Source organism: Tenrec ecaudatus, chromosome 2 (genome assembly GCF_050624435.1).
Source record: "Tenrec ecaudatus isolate mTenEca1 chromosome 2, mTenEca1.hap1, whole genome shotgun sequence".
Lineage (NCBI taxonomy): Eukaryota > Metazoa > Chordata > Mammalia > Afrosoricida > Tenrecidae > Tenrec > Tenrec ecaudatus.
In genome coordinates, this window is record NC_134531.1 from 49,340,521 (window position 1) to 49,364,690 (window position 24,170).

Sequence of the window (24,170 nt, forward strand, 5' to 3'; positions counted from 1 at the left end):
AAGGATCCCACAAAGAATCGATAACTAAAGACCAATATCCCTAATGAACATTGATGCAAACATCCTTAACAAAATACTAGCCAACAATACAAAAGTCTTTAACACAAATAATTCACCATGACCAAGTGGGATTCATACCAGAGATGCAGGGATGGTTCAACATACCACAAACCATTAGTATTATTTGTCACATTGACATGAAAAACTCTAAGAAACATGATAATATTGATAGACGCAGAGAAATCATTTGACAACATCCAACACCAATTCCTGTTTACTAGCGAAGATAGGAATGGAGGGAAAGTTCCTCAAGACAATAGAAGCTATATATGAAAAACCAACAGCCAACGTAGTAGTCAACGGAGAAAAGACTAACACAGTCCCACTGAAAAAAGGGACCAGACATGGATGCCCCTTGTCCCCACTCCTATTTAATATAGTGCTGGAGGTTTTAGCTAACAGCATAAGGCAAAGAAGAGACATCAAAGGTATTCATCTGGGGAAGGAAGAGGTGAAATTATCATTGTTTGCAGATGATATGATTTTATCTATGGAAAATCCCAAAAGTTCCACAAGGGGAGTACTGGAAGCAATAGAGGAATTTGGCAGAGTGGCAGGATACAAACCAACAAACAGAAGTCCATCGCACTGTTATACACATCTGATAAGACCACAGAAAAGGAGATAAAAAAGTTGGTACCCTTCACAATAGCCAAATACAAATTGAAATATCTAGGGATATACCTACCTGAAAAAACAAAAGATCTATATAGGTAAAACTATAGAACACTATTACAAGAATGCAAGAGGGACCTTAACAAATGGAAGAATATCCCATGCTCTTGGATTGGAAGACTCAATATAGTTAAGATGTCAGTTCTGCCAAAAGCACTATATAAATTTAATGCATATCCTGAAACAATTAACCTCATCTTTCTTCAAAGAAATGGAAAAACTGATTACCAACTTCATATGGAGAGGGAAGAAGCCCAGAATTAAGAGAGAACTCCTCAAGAAGAAGGACACCGTGGGAGGGCTCGCTTTACCTGACTTTAGCACATACTATACAGCCACAGTCCTCAAACCTACATGGTATTGGTACAAGGACAGGTACTCAGACCAATGGAAAAGAACTGAAAACCCAGAAATAAAGTCATCAGCATACAGACAGCTGATCTTTGATAAGGACCCCAAAAATATCAAATGGGAAGCAGATGCCCTCTTTAACCACTGGTGCTGGAAAAAATGGATATTTACATGTAGAAAAATGAAGCAAGACCTTTATCTCACTCCATGCATAAGAAGAAACTCAAGGTGGATCACAGACCTTAAAGTTAAATCCCAAACTATTAGGGCCATCTATGAGGGAATTGGGACCAACTTGAGAACTTTGGCTCAGGGAATACACAGGCTATCAGAAATAGGGAAGGACACACACAGAAGAGGCATAAACTTACAAATGGCATATTCTGAAGATTAAACACCTGTGTACATCGAAAGAATTCACCAAGAGAGTAATAAGAGAGTCCACGGACTGGGAAAACATCCTTAGCAATGACACAGGCCTTATTACTAAAATCTACAATACTCTGCTAGCTTCCAAAAAGAAAAAACTAATAGCCCACTTGATAGGTGGGCAAAGGACTTGAACAGAAGTTTCAAGGGGCAGAAATCCGAATGGCCAACAAACATATAAGAAAATGTTCCCGATCTTTAGCCAGAAGAGAAATCCAAATTAAAACAACAATGAGGTACCACCTGACACCCTCAAAGGTAGCCCAATTCAAAAAAATCAGCAACATGTTAGAGGGGCTGTGGGTAGACAGGAAATCTCATCCAATGCTGGTTGACTTGTAAGTATGTACAGCCACTGTGGAAATCAATCTGACGATATCTAAAACAGATGGAAATAGAGTTACCATATGGCCCAGCAATCCCCCTACGGGGCATATACCCAGAAGAGACAAGAAACAAACCAAGGCCAGACATCTGTGCTCCAGTGTTCATTGCGGCACAGTTCACAATTGCAAGCTGGAAGCAACCCAAATTTGCATCAATTGATGATTGGATTTAAAAACGGTGGTATATACATACATTGGAGTACTACGCATCACTAAAAAGTAGTGCTGAACGTATGACACACATAGCGGCATGGGAAAAACCGGAGCAAATCATGCTAAGCGAAGTAATTCAGGCACAAAAGGACAAGTATAACATCAGCCCGTTGAGGTATTAAAAAAAATGCAAAAGGGGCATTAGGAAAAAGCTACTGTATACAAACATTTTTGTGGTAAGGACTGTGTAGTATGGCAGAGGCCAGATCAAATCCAGGGATGCACATGGTAGACAACTGGGAGCAGGTGGGAAAAGAAAATTTTAATTAAAAAAATCAATGCAATATTACTTTCATATTATTTTATTACAATATGTAGTGTATATGTAAAGATAATTGTTGGTAGGTATTAGGAAATATTTAAAGTGTCATTTTAAAATCATAACTATTGAGTTGCTATGAGTCAGAATCAACTGGATGACTGAAAATGTCATTTGACTTCCTTTTGTTTTGGTGTTTTCTGATACCTTTCTACCCTCAGAGCCAAATGTTATCACTTTTATCTGATCACCGTAATTGGATCAGAGTTTACTTCGTATCTTAACCCTTAGGAGCAGTAGTATTTATTGAGGATCAGTTTTTTTACTATTAAATCCACTCAAGTAGTGCTAGAAGCTAGGCTTTGTTGCACCTTTTCTAAGTAAGTGGAAACTGGCATGCAGAGAGTTTACGCAGCTTAGCAGAAGTCACATGTAGTAAATAGTGAAACTTGAGTTCCTCTCAAGTTTATGTGAATCAAAGTATCTTAACCAATGTTGTATTTCATAATACATGTTTAATTATTTCATCATTTCTATCTAACACCACAATTCTGTAGATTCACAGAGTTTTAAATATAGGAGAAAAGTCTTACTTCTACATCCCCAGCAACCCAACCCTAGTATAGTTGTGCTTGTCTGGGTTGACGAGAGAAACAAATTCGTGGACACTGATATGTGTATAAGAAAGAGCTTTATATACAAGAGCAATTGAATATTGAGAAAACATCCCAGCCTAGTTCAGATCATGTCCATAAGTCTGATATTAACCCTTATGCCCAATACCAATCTATAAATTCCTCTTTAGACACGAGACACATGCAATGACACCTAATGCAGGAAGAGCACCGGCCAGTGGGTGGAAAGTCTTGTAGATTCAGTGTCAGTGTTAGCATCTCAATGCTGTGTGAATCTCCATGTGGCTCCTCCAGCACCAGGGCTCTAGCGTAGCTCCATGTGTATTGTCATCAGGAATACCAAGCAGAGAGTGTCTCTGTCCTGTCTCCAGTGAGCTGTTTATCTCTGTCGTGCCTCCAAATGAAGTCATGAAGCAGCGACCTGACTGACAGGATAAACTCTACCCCTTCACTTTTAATATTCTCAAATTGACACCAGATTATGTAACTACCACAATAGTTAACGTGCAAATTAAAAATTTTTTTAAATTGAGCATAATAGTAGGATCTTTTAATTTGCATTGAAATCATTAAGGGGCTTATCCAACAAAGGTAAATTATGCCTTATTCCTTTAATCATCATGATAGGCTTTTTAATGTGTAGTTGCATATTTAAGAAAATAAATGTACTTAATATATATCATACTCAGTGTTTCGACATGTACAAGAAAACTAGATTTTCCTTTGTATGTTTGAAGTGTTTTATGGATTCTAGGTCATCTTTGCTTGTAAAGTATTTTAATTCTTAAATTATACTTTTCAAAAACACGGGAAGTTTTTCTACATTATAACACCAGCTTCCCTTTATTTAGTCCTTTTTAAAATTTGTGCTTTCATGAGTGTGTTAGTCACCTAATCTGGTGTCAGTTTAAGGATTAAGAGTGTAGGGGTGGAGTCTAGGCTGTCGATCTGGAGAGAGCCAATGAGACTTCTTTGTGGGCCTGGCCTTCTCCTGAGAATTCTGGGAAATCTGGTCCTTCCTCCTTGGAAGCTGAAGAAGCCTCTCTCTATCTGCGACTCCCTGGGAGACATTGCAGAAGACAAGCCACATGGATGTAACCAGACCTTGGAAGCCAAAGAAGTCACAGAGGGACCCCTGCCAGGACTGAGATGCTGACAACGCCACTGGACCCAAAGACTTTGTACTCACTGGTTTGTGATCGTCCTGCATTTGGCTTCATTGCATGTGTTTCGTGAGTCTGAAGAGGACTTTTTAGATTGCTATCGGACATAAGGGCTAATATCAGACTATGGCCTTGGACTGGACTGGGCTGGGGAATGTTTTCTCATTGTTCAATTCCTCTTGTATATAAACCTTTCCCTTATATACATATGCGTGTTTGTGAATTTCTCTAGTCTACCCAGACTAACACAATGAGAACAGAAACCATAGCTATACATAGTAAGTGAAGGAGGATGATTTTAATAAATCAACATTCTTTTTGTGTTATGAAAGCTAAATGTTTTACGTATATTATTTGGTATTTATCATAGTAAGCAGATTTTATTGCTAATAAGAAAGAAGTCAAATAATTTGTCTTAAGTTGAGAGTTAAAAATATAACCTAGTTTTGAACCATTCCTTTGCTTTTTAAAAGTAATTGGACTCTAGCACTTAGTTTTTACTGTTCATACCATTGGCTGCATCATTTGTGAGTATTATTCATTAGGCTGCTAATCACAACGTCAGCAGTTCTAAACCACCAAACTTTCACAAGAGAATAGAATAGGCTTTCTACTCCTGTTAAGCCTTACAGTGTCAGAAACACATACAGGCAGTTCTCTCCTGTTCTATACGGTCACTATGAGTCAGAATTGACTAGATGGCAGGAAGAGAGATTCTTGTCCTAAAAGAGCTGTGGAAGTGCTTTTGATTAGCTCTGGACTACTAGCTGCAAAGTCGGTGATTCAAATTCACTAGTCCCTCTGCTCCCTTAGAGATTTACAGCCTCAATCTTTGAGTCCAACTTGTGATGTCAATATATAGGGCTTTTGTTTTTATTCTTGTCTGATCATAAAATTTAAATTAATTAATTTAGTTCATTTAAAAACTAGTTTTTAAATTCTACTTTACTTTTGTCCAGCATGCAAAATATAACAGCTGTCATATTTTGTTTTATTTCATTAACCTGGTGTTAGACTCTCAGGTCAATTTATTGTGTGTACAAGCAAACAAAAATGATGGTTTTACTAGCATACCTCTGATTTATTTTAGCAGTCTTAGTTATATCAGAATTGCTCTGGCCACTACCTTTTTAGAATGGTTTAAAATTTGTTTCTGAAAAGTCAAAGATAATGATGATTCTATCTTGCAACACTTTATCTTTTTCAAAATGCGTAATTTATTTTATAGAATGTCCTTAAATATATGAAGATTATTTAATGTTTTAAATCTGTAGCATAATTGAAAGGAAATTTTACTATGGATACTGTAGTGTTTTGTTTTCAATATTTTTCATGTTTCAAGAAGAATATAAATGCAGTCATCAAATTTAGCTTAGTTAGTTGTTCTTAAATAAATTCAGATATATAATTGGTGACTCAGCTTACAGTTGACCAATTTTCTCAAGGCAATATATATATTTAATGTTCTATTCTAAGTGTTCTGTTTTTAACATCAATTGATAATATCAATTTAAGGAGAGCTTATTACCAAAAAACCTGGTTAAAATTCTGACTTTTGGGGGTTTTATGGGGAAGTCTATAAAAAATTCTTCCAAAATGGCAAAAAAGAAAAGAAAAAGAAAGAAAGAAAAACCCACCCCAAACCCTTTCATTTATTTCTCTTTATGCCAGTGTAAACTGTTAAGGTTAAGTGGGTGGAGCAACCGGAAGTAATTACTAAGGCCAGTGGCATTTTTGTGGTTTAATAAAGGCAGAAGCTAATTATTCAGTTTTTATTTAAGTGAAATAGTGCCAAAAAGGAGGTTCCTGCAGAGCAGCTGCACTCCCTCAGTGTTACCCTAATTTACCAAAGACACAACTGTCACAAACAAAACTTTCAAACTTGATATATAGCCACAAAAGTAAGGAGGCTTTTGTTTGGAGTGCATGCAGAAGAACTCCTTTATACAGATCAACAGGCAGATGAAGGACAATGGTGAAAATTTGATTCTTTGAAGTCATAATAGTCATTGAAATGTGTGAAATTCTGGTGTTGAAAAGAGAGCAGCCAGCAAGACTCTAAATCCTGGGTGGTTTGCAAGAAGCTTGCTGGGAGGTTTTTCTGCATTTTGACACCAACTTCCCATTGCTTGTTCCTGCTTCCTTTGTTTAAAAGAAAAAAAACTTGAATTCACAGACGATAAATAAGGACAATTGATCATCAAATCATATAGTTTTTATATAGAAAGCTTATTTTAATCCTAGATTTGGTTATTTGAAACAAAAATATCACATATTGGAATATTAATTTCTTAAATTTCTGTTTTATGTAGTTAGAGTTTTAAATGGAGAGTCACCAATTAGCTCTTCCAAATGCAAAAATTGTGAAGGTGGAAGTGTTGAAAAATTAAGACTTGGAATTATGTATTTCATCAGGATCAAGTTGTGGTCATGATGCCATTTAATCTTAAATTTTGATTAACTTTTTAAGCTACCATATCATAAAAGCACATTATATGTAAGATTGTATTTCTAAAAGTTTATCCTATTAAAAAAGTGACATCTCCTACAAATAGGAATGTAAATGTTATACTTGACCCAACTGTTTAAGAATTATTTGTTTTAATCGGTTAAATCCATATATACTACCTGTAGGATAACTTGTTGTCTTAGGAATGCTGTCTTTGAATTCACAGATAATTACGAACTGTTGAGTCTTGGGTAAAATACAAGTTTTGAGGTTCTTTGGGTATCAATTCAAAGGCACCTTGTGTGATTTAACTTATTGTAATAGAAAATTTGTTAATTATTTTTAAATTGTTTAGCAATGTATTTACCAATAAAATACATAATCCGTGAAAGCAGGACTGAAACCTTCAAAGTATTTCTATCTCTTATAAGTGAATTTAAAAATAAATTATATTTGTGCCTCACCTGGGGCATCCAAATTAATAACAGGTGATTGGTATTGCAGAATAGAAGTAGAAATGTATCTGTGGAGAATGCCATTATCCAATATAGTTTAAGTAGCTTGCAATTTATTTTTACCTGAAGTCATAAATAATTAATTGAGAATTTACAAGGAAAGCAAAGCATTGAGCCACCAGTACTAAGTTAAACTTAAGTCTTAATAGTTCGTTTCAAATATTAGATTGTTTTAATGGAATCTAGGAGCTAGAATGCTGGCCCATTGTCTCTTAAAGGACAGGTTCTCCTGTCGTTAACTGAAACTGTGGATGGAAAGATAGCAATAGAGTGTTACAGGCATTTTTAAAGTGTGATAAATCAGTGTGTCTAGACTAAGAGGTTGCCCAAAGGGACTAAGAATTCTAGAGCTTCTGTACCCTTTTGCATGTCGAAGTTCTGTGAGGGATGCCAGGCCGTTTTCCTCTCTTTGGCAGTGACTCAGCTGAGCTGCAGTACCGTACATGTCTACTGCATTGAAATGATGATTTTGTTTCAGGGCAACCTGGGTGTTAAAACTCACAAGTATCTTGAAAATTGTTTGCTTTAATGCCAACTTTGAATTAGAGAAAGATACAAATAAGTGCCACAGTTCAAGAATGCATGAGGACCATTGGTAGTTAGGAGTTCAAAATATAACAAGCAAAGCAACGAAGCCCAGGTAGCATGGTAGATTGATTATTTATATATTGGAATATTCAGCTGAAGGTTAGCAGTTCAAAACCACCAGTTGCTCTGCAGGGAAAAGATAAAGCTTTTATTCTTTTAAAGAGATACAGTCTTGGGAATGGCAGGAACAGGTTTACCCTGCCTCATAGGGTCCCTATAATTTGGAATTGAGTGATCACCAATGAGTGTTTGAGTATTTTAAAGAAATGTTCCATCCAAAAATCATTCTATTTTTCTGTTTTAGTCTCATCACCCTGCGGTGTAACTTGTTGAGAGTTTAATGTATGTACTTTCTTACAAGTCTTAATTTTTTTAAAGGCAAAGAATTCTGCATTTCCATTTTTTATGAATTATCTCAGAATGGAGGAGGTACTGTGGAATAGAACCTGCTTCAACTATATCTGAGGAAGTAGAGCATAGTCCTTTATAGGTATAATATTACATATCAAATTAATGCACCACATTAAAAGTACAACCATGAATTGAGAAATCAGTTGTGTTACCTCAGGCTCTTGAGTGAAAGTGTTATTATTTTAAAAGTCATTTAATAAACAAATGCTTTAAAGTATTTTTCCGTGGAGCTAACCCTAGCAATTAAAAATTACCAATTAAAAGTAATCTTCATGCCTTTTGAAAAATATTTACCAACTTGTGTTTTATTTTTCCTACTGCCATCGCGTCAGTTTTGACTTTAATTGACTATGGAAATAGAAAGCCCAGTTTTTCTCCCATTGAACTGCTGGTGGTTTAGAACTGCTGACCATGCACCTTGTCCAACACCTAACCACTGCACCACCAGGGCATGAGAAAACTTAAAAATATAAGTATGGGCACATACTCAACACCAAACTCACCGCCATTGAGTCAGTTCTGACTCAGAAACCCTATAGGGCAGGGTAGAAGTTCCCCTCATCTCTCTCCTATGGAGCAGCTGGTGGTTTCCAACTGCTGCCCTTGCAATCAGCAGTTCCAACATATACCCCACTATGTCAGCAGGGCTCTTAGGCACATAATAGCAAGAACACATTTGTGTCTGCTGGGTTTGAACTGTGGACCCTATGGGTAGCAGTCCATTGCTTACTACTACTATACGGCGTTACCAGGGCTCCTGGTGGAAACAGAAAAACAGTCAAGAACTTCTCCATTGTTTTCATCTGACATTTCTCTGCAAAAAATTTACAACTTTCTTTTGGGTTACATTTTCTGAGATGTACCATCCTCTCGTATAGATTTTATCACAAGATGAAAAACCAGAATGCTAGTTAAAGTTGGTGTTGATATTGTTTACAGATAATTGTCGGTCTTTCTCTGAAGAGAATAGATTGACTAGTAATATACTTTTTCTATAAAATTTATTTAATACTTTTATTTACTATTCTCAACTTTATTTCTTTGCTAACTAGCTTGTTAACAACTGCTCACAAAAGAAGAACTTACTGATTACAGCCTCTTTTTTCAGCATAAACTAAAACCAAATCAAAACCATTCCCCTCAAGTTAATTCCAATTCAACATACTTTTCAGCAATTATCCAGGCTTTGTTGGACAAGAACTTTCTCTCTCTCTCTCTTTTTCATTCTTTTATGAAACCTTTTTTATGCTATTCTCACCTCAATATAATATTTCCATATATCAAAATAGCAATTGATTTGGTAGAAATAGCAGGATAGTGGGCTAAATAAAGAAATGGCTCAAAACATCTTAATGGGCCAACATTTTTCAAAGTGATATGCTTTGAGAAGGAATGACTGATGTATATTTGGAATAAGTCAAGCAGTATAAGCCAAAAGCTTTTTTTAAATCATTTCATTGGGGGCTCATACAACTCTTAACACATCCATACAGCCATCCATAGTGTCAAGCACATTTGTACATTTGTTGCCATCATCATTCTCAAAACATTTGCTTTCTACTTGAACCCTTGGTATCAGTTCCTCATTTTTTCTGCTCCCTCCTCCCCCCTGCTCTCCCCTCCCTCATGAACCCTTGATAATTTATAAGTTATTATTTAGTCATATATTACACTGTCCAGTGTCTCCCTTCACCCACTTTTCTGTTGTCCATCCCCCAGAAAGGAGGTTATATGTAGATCATTGTAATCGGTTCCCCCTTTCTACCCCACCTTGCCTCCACCCTTCCAGTATACTACTCTCACCACTGGTCCTGAAGGGATCACCTGTCCTCGATTCCTTGTGTTTCTAGTTCCTCTCTGTACCAGTGTACATCCTCTGGAGTAGCCAAATTTGTAAGGTAGAACTGGGATCATGATAGTGGCAGGGAGGAAGCATGTAAGAACTAGAGAAAAGTTGTATGTTTCCTCGTTGCTACCCTGCACCCTGACTAGCTCATCTCCTCCCCGTGACCCTTCAGTTAGAGGTGTCTAGTTGCCTACAGATGGGCTTTAGATCTCCACTCTGCACTCCCCCTCATTTACAATGATATGATTTTTTTTGTTTTTTGATGCCTGATATCTGATCCCTTGGACACCTCATGATCACACAGACTGGTGTGCTTCCTCCATGTGGGCTTTGTTGCTTCTCAGCTAGCTGGCCGCTTGTTTATCTTCAAGGCTTTAAGACCCTAGACGCTATATCTTTTGATAGCTGGGCACCATCAGCTCTCTTCACCACATTTGTTTATGCATACATTTGTCTTCAGTGATTTTATCGGGAAGTTGGACACAAACTGATAGGCTTTTTTGGTTCTTTGATGTCTGATACTTGGTCCCTTCGACACCTCATGGTCACACAGGCTGGTGTGCTTCTTCCATGTGGGCTTTGTTGCTTCTGAGCTAGATGGGTGCTTGTTTACCTGCAAAGCCTTTAAAACCCCAGATGCTATATCTTTTGATAGCCGGGCACCATCACCTTTCTTCACTATATTTGCTTATGCACACGTTTGTCTTCAGCAATCCTATCGGGAAAGTGTATATCATATCCTGGAATGCCAATTTAATAGAACAAAGTGTTCTTGCATTGAGTAAGTACTTGAGTGGAGGTCCAATGTCTATCTGCCTTAATACTAAACCTATAAATATATGCATGTAGATCTATTTCCCCACCATCCTATATAAATACATTTACATATGTACATGCCTGTATTTAGACCTCTACAAATGTCCTTTGCCTCCTAGTTCTTTCCTCTATTTCCTTTTGCTTTCCTCCTGTCCCACTATCATGCTCAGCCTTCATTTGGGTTTCAGTTATTTCTCTTGGTTACATTGCCCTTGCTGAATCCCTACTAGGCCTCTCACACCCTTATTGCCACTAATTTTGGATCACTTGTTGCTCCCTTGTCCCTGGGTTGGTCAACACCACCTCCTTTCCCCTGCCTCCCCCTCCCCTGCCCCCCGGAACCATCAGTCCCATTGTTTTCTCCTCCAGACTCTTCATCCAGCCTATCTTAACTAGATAGATCTGCAGAGATAATATTATGCACCCCAAAACAAGACATAGCAAGACAAAATGACAAAAGAGAACACAACGATGTCAACAACAACAAAAAATGACCAAGAAAAGAATAAATTAATTTTTTTTAAAGAAAAACCTGTAAATAGATCAAGGTCTGATTTTTTACTTCTAGGTGTGTCCTCCAGTCAAGTCCAATGGGGTCCCAAGCTCTGGCCCCAAAGTCTATCAGTTGTACTCCTTTGGGAGCTCCCTGCTCTGCTCCCCCCATTGCTCTGCTGCATGCCCTTAGTGTTTTATCTCCGTGTGGTGGGCTCAGACTGAGCCAATCCCGACACTGAGTCTCCAGTGTTGTCCCCCATAGGGCCATGGATCGAGGGATGTCATGTCTTATAGTGGGATCAGCCATATGATCCACTCTGCATTGCTGTTCAGAGAGGGATATCGTCCTTCAGGCCTGGTTGGCCTGGATGAACTCCACTCTTTCTTCCTCTTCATTCATTTGCTCCCGGGGGCTCTGATCAGACATGCCCCTCTCCCCTAGCTGCAGCTTCAGTGCCGTCCTCTAAAGTAAATTCTTCTGGGGGGAGGGATAGTTGTCCACATTGTTGGTATGGGGGCCAAGCCCTCAAGCCCCTCCACGGGCTCCCCACTCCATGTCAGCACGCTGCATTAGCATCCAGAACACTGGATTTAAGTCTGGACCCTCTTTCCCTGTGGAGACACAAACAATACCCTCCCCTTGGGTGGGTCAGTGCCCTATATCCTCCCCACCCCCACCCACACATCTCTATTTTTTTCTCTCCCTCCCCCTCCTTTTTAATTGGCTACCATATGTACTCCTGGATTTGGTCTGGCCCCTGCCATACTACCTGGACCTTACCCCTGGAGTGTTTGTATACAGTAGCTTTTTCCCTGTGCCCCTTTTGCACTTTTCTTTCCTTTCTTTTTTTTTTTTTTATAAACTTACCTTAGCAGACTCATTGCACTTGTCCTTTTGTGCTTGGCTCACTTCACTTAGCATAATTTCCTCCAGTTCTTTCCATGCCAGCGATATGCTTCATGTGTTCATCACTGCTTTTGAGCGATGCATAGTACTCCACTGTATGCATGTACCACAGTTTTTTAATCGATTCGTCTGTTGATGGAATTTTGGGTTGTTTTCATCTCCTTGCAATTATGAACTGTGCTGCGATGAACATTGGAGCACAGATGTCTGGCCTTGGTTTGTTTCTTGTCCCTTCTGGGTATATGCCCTGTAGGGGAATTGCTGGGTCTTATGGTAGCTCAATTTCCATCTGTTTGAGAAATCACCAAATCGATTTCCTTAGTGGCTATACATACCTACAGGTCCACCAGCAATGGATGAGAGTTCCTGTCTCACCACAGCCCCTCCAACACTTGTTGCTTTCTGATTTTTTGAATTGGGCTATCTTTGAGGGTGTTAGTGGTATCTCATATTTGTTTTAATTTTCATTTCTCTTATGGCTAGTGATTGGAGACATTTTCTCATATGTTTATTGGCCATTCAGATTTCAGACTCTGAAACTTCTTTTCAGGTCCTTTGCCCACCTCCTCAGTGGGCAGTTAGTTTTTCTCTTGTTGTACGCTTGCAAAGTATTGTAGATTGTAGTAATAAGGCCTTTGGCATTGCTAAAGATGTTTTCGTAGTCAGTGGGATCTCTTATTACTCTCTTGGTGAATTTGTTCGATGTACACAGGTGACTTCTCTTCAGTATAACCCACCTGTCGATATTTGTGACTCCTCTGTATTTGTATCCTTCCCTATTTCAAATAGCTTTTGTATTCCTTGTGTCAAGGTTCTCAGGTTTGTCCCAATTCCCTCATTAATGGCCCCAATTGTTTGGGAAGCCAAAAAGTTTTTTAAAAATTATAAACAAATCTAAATACAGTTAAGTGACTATACAAAGGAATACAGGTCCCTTAGTGAATACATGGGTTGTTTAAAACATGTTTGCTTATTTTCCTGTAGGACATCACCACGTTAACTGGAGTTCCAGAAGAGCACATCAAAACCAGAAAGGTTAGAATATTTGTGCCCGCTCGGAATAACATGCAATCTGGAGTAAACAACACAAAGAAATGGAAGATGGAGTTTGATACCAGGGAGAGATGGGAAAACCCTTTGATGGGATGGGCATCAACGTGAGTACTTTGGTTTAACTTGAACATTATTTTGAGTTCTTTTTCAAAGTAGATCTTTCTTTAAAATGCACTTGTTTTCAACCTTGTATATGATATGCGTTGTGCAACACTTTTAAGATCGTTTGATTTATGCACAGATACATTTTTCATGAGAAAAGGAAAACCAGTTACTTTAAAGTCTTTTCCACGTACAGCAGAGAGCAACTGTGCTCTATAGGGAGTTTTAAATGGGTGTTTTCAGAAGTAGGTCTGCAAGCCCTTATTCTGACGTGCCTTTGAATGGATTCAAGACTCCAATCTTTTGGTTAGCAATGGAATGTGCTAACTATGCTACCATTAAATCCTCTCTCTGTCTCTGTCTATCTGTCTGTCTCTCTCTATACACATACACACACACACACATATTTGTGCATGTTCATATAGGTCTGGTGAACACACTAAATAAAATGCCATCGTTTTTCAGTGTACTGTTTATTAGAGAATATAGCTATCACAGGGCATGGCCCTCCGTATACTACTCTAAGCTGTCTAGTGTGAGTAATGTTAATAATTTAGTGTCGCTTTTACTTTTTCTTAACTTAAACTATATTTGTAAATGTTGTGTGTAAAGTGGAAGAGGTAAAATACATGCGTTTAGAAATCAGCTAATTTTAAGGCATTTTTATTAAGATGTTGGAAAATTGAACTGATGGACCCCTATGATCATCTGCTTAAAATTCATTATTTAACCAAGAATTAAATAAATGACTTAACTATAATCTCTCAGTCTGCTTACATTGCATAATTGTAGTGTTATATTAACAGTTGGAGTTTGGGGAAAATTTTTAAACCTGACTATAGTTATCCATACAGACGTAATAATTCTATGAGAATAAATACCTTATTTAATGATAAAATGGAAAGTTATTTCACTAGGTAATTTTTGCTATTAGAGGTATGATTTTTAGATGTGCTTAAAAGCATAATGACTTTCTTTCCATCCTGTACTTAAAAAGCGCTATAATTATTTCTAAAAAAGTTGTTTCTAAATACTGCTCGACCATGTTGCAAAACCACTCTGTTAATCTTCTTTGTGAAGTGAGTTTGATTTTGTTAAAGTGTAGGTTTTTAAAATAAATATTTGATGTATATTTCTTCTCTTTATGGACAAATAAATGCACGTGGTCTGATGGTAGTTTTAAGGAAAAGGGGCTCTATGAGGGCAAGTAGGAACGATTTCTACAAAATCAGAGAAACCTTTATTAAGTAGAAGTTTCAAACTGTTTCTTGACATTTCCACTTAGTAGGTCTGTCAACTTCGGAAAGCAGTATTTCTAAGTCTTCTCAAAAGAATTCTGCACTTTCCTCTTTGCTCCATGTCAAAATAGCCCCTATGCCAACACAGAGGGACTTAAATCATGTTTCTTTAGAATGGTCTTTGAGTTTGAGGTACCAAAAAAATCTCTGAAGAGGCAAGATAAGGTCTTTGGTTTGAATGGTATAAAGCTTCCCAATGAAGTTATCATAACACAACGCTTGAAGAATGAGCCAGGTGTGTAGTCGTGATGGGAAGGAAAAAAAAAAAACATTCTTCACAACTTTTCGGCCCTTTTTTTCATCAATGCTGTTTTCTATTTTCTGAAAAGTTTTCCCAAATAAGGCCCCCCCCCCCACCGTGATTGCCTTGTATCCTTTGAGGAAATACATCAATATTACCCCTTTGGGGTCCCAGGAAACCCTGGTCATATCTTGAATTTTTTTTCTATAATTTATCTGTACCAATATTTATTCTCAACTAAACTGTGCCGGTCACTACTTGTTAAATCATAATAAGGTCAAGTTTATTGTGATACTTCTCAATATAAGGTCCTTGGTGATGCCATAAACAGCAGTGGGAGTTTGATGAATATGACCCCCTCTCACTTCCCTATTTCCATGAGACAGGGGTCAGACCACCCTCTATAGTTCATCCTTTTCTACCTATTCTGACACCAACTCTTCTCCCAAATCACTCTACGTATGCTGGGTTTCATAATTCATTGTAATAGCCACACAGAACTCACAGACAATATTAAGAATTTAGGAGCCCTTATAGCATAGTGGTTCCTAGTTAGGCTGCTAATCCCAGCGTCAGCAGTTCAAAACCACCAGCCGTTCCAGGGGGGAAAGATGGGGCTTTCTACTCCTATAAAGAGTTAAAAATTTGCAAAACTATAGGGCCAGTTCTTATCTATCTTATAGGCTTGCTATGATTCACAATCGATTCAATGGCAGTTAATTTTTGGTTATTAGGGAAGTCAGTGGGTTACTACAAATCAGTTTTGGCACGCAATAAGGATACAGTCATTGGGTCTCCACAACCTCATCTCTCTCTAGTGCTCAACTTCTCAGCCACAAAGTTCCTTAGCATTTGCTTCCATGGGCCACAAAGCTGGGCGACTGTTAAGTCGGTCCCACAGTTTCCTAGTCTTAACCCCTAACCTCAGCACTGCCTCTCTTAGCCTCTTTGCCACTGTCTGTGATCCATCTAGTTTTGAAGGCTTCTGCCACTTCAGACAGATCTTGAATATGATTTTCCAGGGTCCTCAGTTTCTTTCTCTCTTCTCTTCCAAGATGGCTCATCATTTTGGCAAGGGAGATGGTAACAAAAGCTGATCAGTGTCTTCTAGTAGTGTTATACACCCTTGATTGCATAGTGCCACCTCATCATTTGTTCAGATTCAGAGACTTGGATTGTTGCTGTTGTTGTTAGGTGTCAAAGAGTTGGCTCTGACTCATAGGGACCCCATGAACAACAGAGCAAAACAAACACTGCCTGATCCTGCACCATCCTCACAATTGTTCTATGTCTAAGCCATTCTCACAGCCACTGTGTCAATCCAATTCATTGAGGGCCTTCCTCTTTGTCGCTGCCCTTCTACTTTACCAAGCAGGATGTCCTTTGCCCGGGCCTGGTCTCTCCTGATGATGTGTCTAAAGTATATGAGACAAAGTCTCACCATCCGGGCCCATATAGTACATCCTAGCTGTACTTATTCCATGACAGATTTGTTTGTTCTTTTGGAAGGCCATAGTACTTTCAATATTCTTTCCCAGCACCATAATTCAAATGCATCTATTCTTCTTCAGACTTCCTTATTCATTGTCCAACGTTCACATGCACATGAGACAATTGAAAATACTATGATGTGTTAGGGTGCTCTAGAGAAACAAAACCAGAATGCTAATAATTAGATAGATAGATAACATAAGACATAGCACAGTGAATTAAATTATAAAGCAGTGCAAATGGCTCAGTGCAACTCACTCCCATGAGACAGTTGTGAGACACTGGCAGTCCTTCAAGTCTTGAGGGCCTCCAGGTGGTCCTCTGTAGTGCAATTCAGGCTATCCGGGCACAGGCAGCAAACAGCAAGGCAGGTCACCAACAGTCAGCCAGATGATAGGGTCTGACAGTCCCTAGCTCAAGAGATGTAAATTCCAATGGTGTGGTGAAGCAGGTCTTGAAGGAACCTCAAATTAGAGCGACACTGCCCATGGGTTAGGTGTCCCACAGGTAGTGTAGCTGGCAAATTTGAGGCACAGAACAAGCAAGGCAGCCGCACACTGGTCTGAGGATCAAAGAGCAAGAGACAAGAAAGGCGAGGCTCGCAGAGCCATTTCTCTCTCCACCCTTCAATTAATCCCACTTGTGTTTATCGGCCAGGTTTGCACAATAAACTACCTCACATGACTTGGGTCAGGTTGACTTTAGTCCTTAAGGGAAAGCCTCCTTTTGCTTTTCAGTACTTTAAAGAGATCTTGTGCAGTAGATTCACCTAATGCAATGTGTCTTTTGATCTCTTGACTGTTTCCATGAGCATTGATTGTGGATCCAAGCAAGACAAAATCCTTGGCAACTTCATTCTTTTCTCCATTTATGAGGATTTTGGTCTCTTTGACATTTGAATTGCAATCCATAGTGAAAGCTAAAATATTTGATCTTTATCAGCAAGTGTTTCAAGCCCTACTCACTTTCAGCAAGCAAAGTTATGTCATTTGCATATCACAGGTTTTTAATAAGCCTTCCTCGAATCCTGATGCCTTACATATTCTTCTCCATGTAATCCAGTTTCTCTCATGATTTGCTCGACATACAGATTGAACAAGTATGATGAGAGGCTACAACCCTGACACACACATTTTCTGATTTTACATCATGCAGTATTCCCTTGTTGTTTGCCAACTGCCTCTTAATCCGTGTGTAGATTTCAAATGAGCATAATGACATGTTCTGGAATTCCTGTTCTTCTCAAGGTTTTCTCAAGGCTATCTATAGTTTGTTATTGCTCCACACAGTCCTATGCCTTTGCATGGTCAATAAAATACAAGTAAACACACCTTTCTGGTCTTCTCAACTTTCACCCAAGATCCATCTTATGTCACCAATAATATCCCTTGGTCTACATCCTCTTCTGACTCCGGTCTGCACCTCTGGCAGCTCCTTATCAGTGTATTGCTCCAACTATTGGAGGATGATCTTCTGCAAAATTTTACTTTCATGTGATATTATTGACTGTTCTATACTTTGAGCATTCATTGGGTCACTTTTCTTTAGAATGAGTACAACTAGGATCTCTTCCAGTCAGTTGGCCAAGAAGCTATCTTCCAAATTTGTTGACATTAAAAGAGTGAGTGCTTCCAGTGCTTCGTCAACTTGTTTAAACATTTCCACTGGTATCCTGCCAATTCATTGACTGTCGTTTATGGCAAATGCTTCCAATATAGCATGAAGTTGACCCTTCGATACCATTGGTTCTTGCATATACGTCTCATTAATGCTTTGTTGTTTTTATTTGGGTTTGGAGTTTCTTTGGTTTGGGTGCTCCATATAGTTTATTTTACTATCAATGAGAGATCATTGTGTGTTTTGAAACCAATATAAAGTTATTATTTGTTATTAGCACCAATATACCCAAAGATGTGAAGTTCTTCTGTTTACAGAGTGAGTTTGGGAGTACTGGTGTTTCTAGATTTAATATGTATAAATAAATAATCCATGTATTACAATTTGTAGCTAGCTTACACTTGCTTACTCTCCTTTACTCAATTGTTGTTTACATATATTACCACGGACTAAAACAATGACACTGAAAATGAAAGGACCCTGTAAATGGAAGGACCCTATGTTCCAGGGAGATGATTTATAGTGTTCTGTAACATGAAATAGCAAAGAGATCTCTAAAGCAGCGGTTCTCAACCTTCCTCATGCTGAGACCCTTTCATACAGTTCATGTGGTGTCACCCCCAACCATAACATAATTTTCGTTGCTACTTCATAACTGTAATTTTGCTACTTTTATGAATCCAGTGACCCCTGTGAAGGGGTCATTCGACCCCCAAATGGGGGGTTCGCAACCCACAGGTTGAGAGCCAGTGCTCTAAAGTGAACCCGAGGCACATAGAAGAAACATAGATATGGGAAGGATTGGGGGCGCCTACTTAATCCTACCTCCAATCTAAGAACAATTAGTTCTTAAGACATGGCCCTGCCCAATACTGAGCCTCATGGAAAGAAACATGGGTGCTCCAGCAAGGTGTGGTGACAAAACTAGATGATGCCTGGTTATCAGAAAGTATAGTGTCTGGGGTCTGAAAGGTTTGTTTTCAAACAAGCAGCCAACTAATTGAGATGTCAACTAAGTTCACATTGGAGAGTCAAAACAGCCTGCATGACCTAAGGATTTCAAATAATACAATCCAAATCAAAAGGGGAGAATGTTACCAGAGCTGAAATTGTGAAATTCTGGTTTGCCGAAGGCTATGGATGACAATGGAAGCCCAAAAGTCATTTATAGGAACTACTCATGGAAAAAGCCTCTGACGATTTCCCTGTGACTATAAGCAAGGGATAGGAATAGTCTGGTTATCAGACGAATATTATAGAGACTAATCTAGAGGAGTAAAATGAAAAATATTACTGGAATGGTTAAAATGACCTCCCTTCTGACATATTTTGAATTTTCTCAGGTTTTTAATATTTTTTGTTATCTTTCAAACTGGGGCTTAGCTCTTGTATTTTGTTATGGTTGGTAACCTTTTGGTGTATCTGAAACCTAGGATGGGTAAATCTATGGAAACAACACATAGATTGAGGGTCCTTAGGGGGAGTGAGGTAAAGAAGAGCTAATAACAAGGAGTGCAAGGAGGAAGAAACTATTTTGAAACTGATTGTGGTAGCAATTGTACAACAATGTTTTCAACACTTCTTGAGTGAACTATTATATATGCTGTCTGAATTATGTCCTAATAAAGTGATTAAAATATTTAAAGACCAAATAGTCCCAATATCTTTGTAAGTATAAATTTTATTACTTGGCAGTACATTTTAGAAAATCTCCCATGCTTAACATAGAAAAAGATACTCAAATTATTGGTCTTAAAGAGTTTATTAGAAATAAGATATCCCACCAATTATGTGCTACAATGTTATGGTAACAATATATTTTCTAATCATTTTATGTCATTTCAAATACTGATTTTTTTTCTAACCAAAGCTTAATGCTAAACCCTGAAAAAAATTGTTTCTTACAGAGCTGATCCTTTGTCCAACATGGTTCTAACCTTCAGTACTAAAGAAGATGCCGCTGCCTTTGCAGAAAAGAATGGTATGTTCTGTTTTCCTTTAGGAATATAGCATTTGAATTGAAAGAATGTTTAATCTATCTAATCCAGTGGTTATGTAAAATATCAGAAGCTACTCCCATCCAAAAAACATCAGTGTACCAAAAGGGACTGTGATGTATCAGAAAATGTCAAAGCCAAGTGTTTAATTTAAAGCTGAGTCAGAGAATGACAATATTCACCTGGGCCTCTGCCTGGTTCAAGAAACCCTTGATACAATCATTTCACATTTGTCCTGCCCACGAGGCAGCCTACTGTAGTCTGGACATATTTTTCGTTTTATATATGAAAGTTCTTTCCTACTTTGAACCTAAATCTCATGCCTAATGCATCAAATAGCTCTCAGATTATTTGAAAATAATTATCATTGTTTTATTCACTCATAAATTTCTTTTCAACCTTTACCCATTATCTAGGTATGGTCAAGCCCAATCTACAATAATATTAATGCAGCCTAAAAGCATATTAGCCCTTGGACATGCCACCTAAAACTCTTTCCCTTTGTGGCACATGCTGTCAACAAAATCTCTAGGTGCACTTGTTTTCTCATTTTCAACTTGTTTTTCATTCGCTAGACTGTTACTCCATGCAATAAATACAGTGTAGTGAAAGGAGGCTTTGGAGTCCTATTCGTCCTGATTTTAATCCTTATTCTACTGTCAGTGCACTCGTAAACACAACAAAACCAGGCCTTGGGGTAGCAGCAGCATGAGGCAAAAGATGTATGGATTTAGAAGTGAAGCAGAAGGTTATTAAACAACCTGAAGGTGGAAAATCTATTAACAGTCATGATAATCCTCAAATCCAGAGAGAAAATTCTTCAAACTGTTGAAAGATGAGCTATCCAAAAAGCTACAAGGTTTAAGAAAATGTGAGTGGGGATTTATATCAAATATGGAGAAATCGCTAATGTCATGACTTGAAGACCATACACAAGAGTAAACCCCTGTCAGCACGTTGACAGTCACTGCCGAGGCACAAATCTGACTTGAAATGTTTAAAGAAAAAGCTAAGACCAGACATAGTTGTGGTTTTTACACAATGTCCAAATCATATAACATCCTATTTCACAGAACCTTTCATGAATTCCAATTGACACATGGCTGTATATACTATTTCATTAGTGGTGGACCTTTAACAGCATGGATCCAAGGAGACTTTTAAAACTTTTTAGGCATGCCCCAAATTGCTTTTTACATGCTAATTGTTCTGAAGTGATCAAAATCTGTATTCTTTTGATTAAAAATTAACATTGCTCTTTTTAATTAAACTATAATATCACTTATCAAAAGCAGTTGTATTAATGTTTTTTCCATCTTTACAGTCTACCATATTTCATGTCTGACACCTTGGAAATTATTCTTTTGAGGTCTGTGATGTGAATTTAATAACAGAAAATCTAATTAAACTGTTAAATCCCTGGTTAGTATCTCTCTAAGTGGCTACAAAGACTTCATGACTACAGTTGCCATGTTAATTTCAGGTGTGAACCAGCCTCTGTTGCTATTCAAATCAGTTGCTTTTTCAAGCTCTCTCTCTTTCCTGGGTAAGAAAGGCGGTGAGCACTCTAAAAGAGCAATGGAAATGTCAGGGCTAGGGCCCTGTTGGGGAGACTCCTGAAGCAGTAGGACCACAGTGAGGGGTTATGACCTGTCAGGCAGCTGGGAGTATGCTTGGTCATGACTTTGTGTCCAGCACCAAGACACAAGCTGGTAATATAATGACACTTAAACTCTGGTGGAATTAATGACTTTCTAAAATATAAGACTTGACAGAATGTGTGTAAGAATTTGAAGCAACTGTCGATCTCCTGGGGAAGTCCTCAATTATTTTGCTTTTGAATTCACTATGGTGCATGTGGTCTGGTGGCTCATTTATTTAGTATAGTATATTTTTAAAAGATATATCTTCTTTTCCAGTTCTACTTGAAATAAAACCTAAATAAACACCATGAAACTGTTATAAAATCAAGGGTTGGAGGTCATTTCCAAATTGCATAGTATTCCTTCCATTTTGTCTTCCACTCACTAGATAAATAGTGGTGGGGGCATATTAATAGGAACTTCACATACATGTAAGCTCGTACTATTGAAGAGGGGGGGGGAACCAAAATTTTGGTAAATTACGGTACAAAAACTGGCTCAGAAGCACGAGTGTAGACGAGAGTACCAGATCAGTAGACTGAAACTGATTCTCATTCCACAATTTTCCTCAGTTATGCAAGAGAACTTGAGCTAAGCCCCTCATGTTTTATCCATTGCTAACATTTAACCATTGCTAACCATGTTTCTTCATCTCTAAATGAAAAGTTGGCTTGAGTAATGCGTAAAAACTTATATACGCTTATAGACTCTTATGCATATTTATTATTTCCATACATCTAGCTCATTATATACTCTCTGAGGGTAAACATGTTTTTTGTTGATACAGATGATTCCATGTTGATAATTCAATCTAGCAAAAGTTATCCATTTACGCGCATAAACTGACTTTTCAACAGTGTCTAAAGTAAGAAAGGTTGGTGTAACACTGGTATAATTTTCCCACTTAGTAACTATTTTAAAAATAAGCAACTATTCATCTTAGTTTTCTAATTTCCTTTACTTATAAATAACTACAAGTAGGAGGAGAAAGAACAGTAACCCATGACCATCAGTTGTCTGGGCTTGACAGTGAATTGTAGATTTTCAGAGGGCTGCTTTCAAGAAAACAGTTTCATTGCCTTCTGATAACATTTTGAGGCGCAGGTGATGAGGAACAGCATCACGACAGTAGCGTGCATGTCATGAACCAGTCATGTGCTCCATGCTTTTCATCAACTCATTTAACCCTCACAAAAACCTTATGAAGCGCAATTATTGTGCCCATTTTATACCGAAAGGAAATTGGGATTTAGAGGCTTTAAGTAACATTAAGTAACGTGGTCGCATACGAATAAGTGGATGGAGGAACAAGTTTTACTTGACCACCGTCATGCTCATTTATATATTGCCTCTGTCAGCTTTTTAGTTGCAAAGATACATTAAGTAATTTCAATAGAGATCATATTGTCCCCATAACCTAAAATATTTCCTATGTGGCCTTTTATAAAAAGTTTTCAGGTACCTACTCTAAGCCTTGTTTTGGTTGATAATACTGAGCTTTTCCACTGTCTCTTCTCTTGATTGTGTACTATTTGACCAATTTCAGACTGAAGAGATTGCTAGAGTTCTTTCATTTCTTTATCACTACATTAGCGGTTCATGCGTAATTTGAGTAATATTAATTAGCAGTTATGTTAACTAGAAAAAGTGGGTTACAAGTTGGGTTGCTAACCACAAGGTTAGCAGTTTGAAACCACGTGCCATTGCACAGGCGAAAGATAAGGTTCCCTAAACCAGTCTCGCTGCCATCAACGCTGACTCATAGCAGCGACCCTGGGTTTCCGAGGCTGTCACTGGTTACGGGAGTTGAAAGCCCAGTCTTCCTCCTGTGGAGCTGCTGGTGGTTTTGAACTGCCTACCATGCAGATCGCAGCCCAACACATAACCACTTCACCACCAGGGCTCCTAGATAAAGTTGTACGCTCCCATTTTAATGATTTCTAGCTTCAGACACCCCAAAGGGCAGCCAGTTCTTGAGGGTTCCTCTGAGTTATAGTTGACTCCAGGGCATTGGGATATATTAGCTGGATTTTCTTGTCGGCAGATAGATATTATCCTTTTGCAGACAATAGTGTACTTCACGAAAGATCTTGAAATATTCTTTTTGACAATGCATGAGATGCCATTTCTGTTGAATTTGCCATTCCCTGGATAGTAAACCATATGAGTGCCCAACTCAGAATGCTAGTGCCAATCCATTTCAGTTCATTCATTAATTTAGGTCTTTATGCATTCCATTTCATTTTTTAATGGCTTCAAATGTTCCTAGAATCACACTTCATACATTCCTTGCTGTAATTATTAGTGGATGTTTGCAATTGCTTCTTATTTATTTTAAGTTGTGCCCCATCATCAAATGAAAAGGCTCCCCAAAAAAGTTATCTACATAATTAATATTTGAAGAGGAAACGCTTCCCCAGTCTCATTTTGAGTGCCTTCCAAACAGAGTGGCCCATCTTTTGGCACTATATCTGATAGTACTTCTCTGCTATTTGTCAGGTTATGAATGCCTATTACATCAGCCATGGAC

General features: G+C 38.1%; 1 protein-coding gene across 1 annotated transcript in view; it reads left to right on the forward strand.

The window, feature by feature from the left end:
• The window catches only part of NDUFS4 (NADH:ubiquinone oxidoreductase subunit S4), a 100,439-nt gene that overhangs the window by 63,028 nt on the left and 13,241 nt on the right, over nt 1-24,170 (forward strand). The window contains exons 3-4 of the mRNA XM_075541030.1: nt 13,183-13,355; nt 19,908-19,981. Of these exons, the coding sequence (XP_075397145.1) occupies nt 13,183-13,355; nt 19,908-19,981 (247 nt within the window). The remainder of the gene's footprint in view (nt 1-13,182; nt 13,356-19,907; nt 19,982-24,170) is intronic.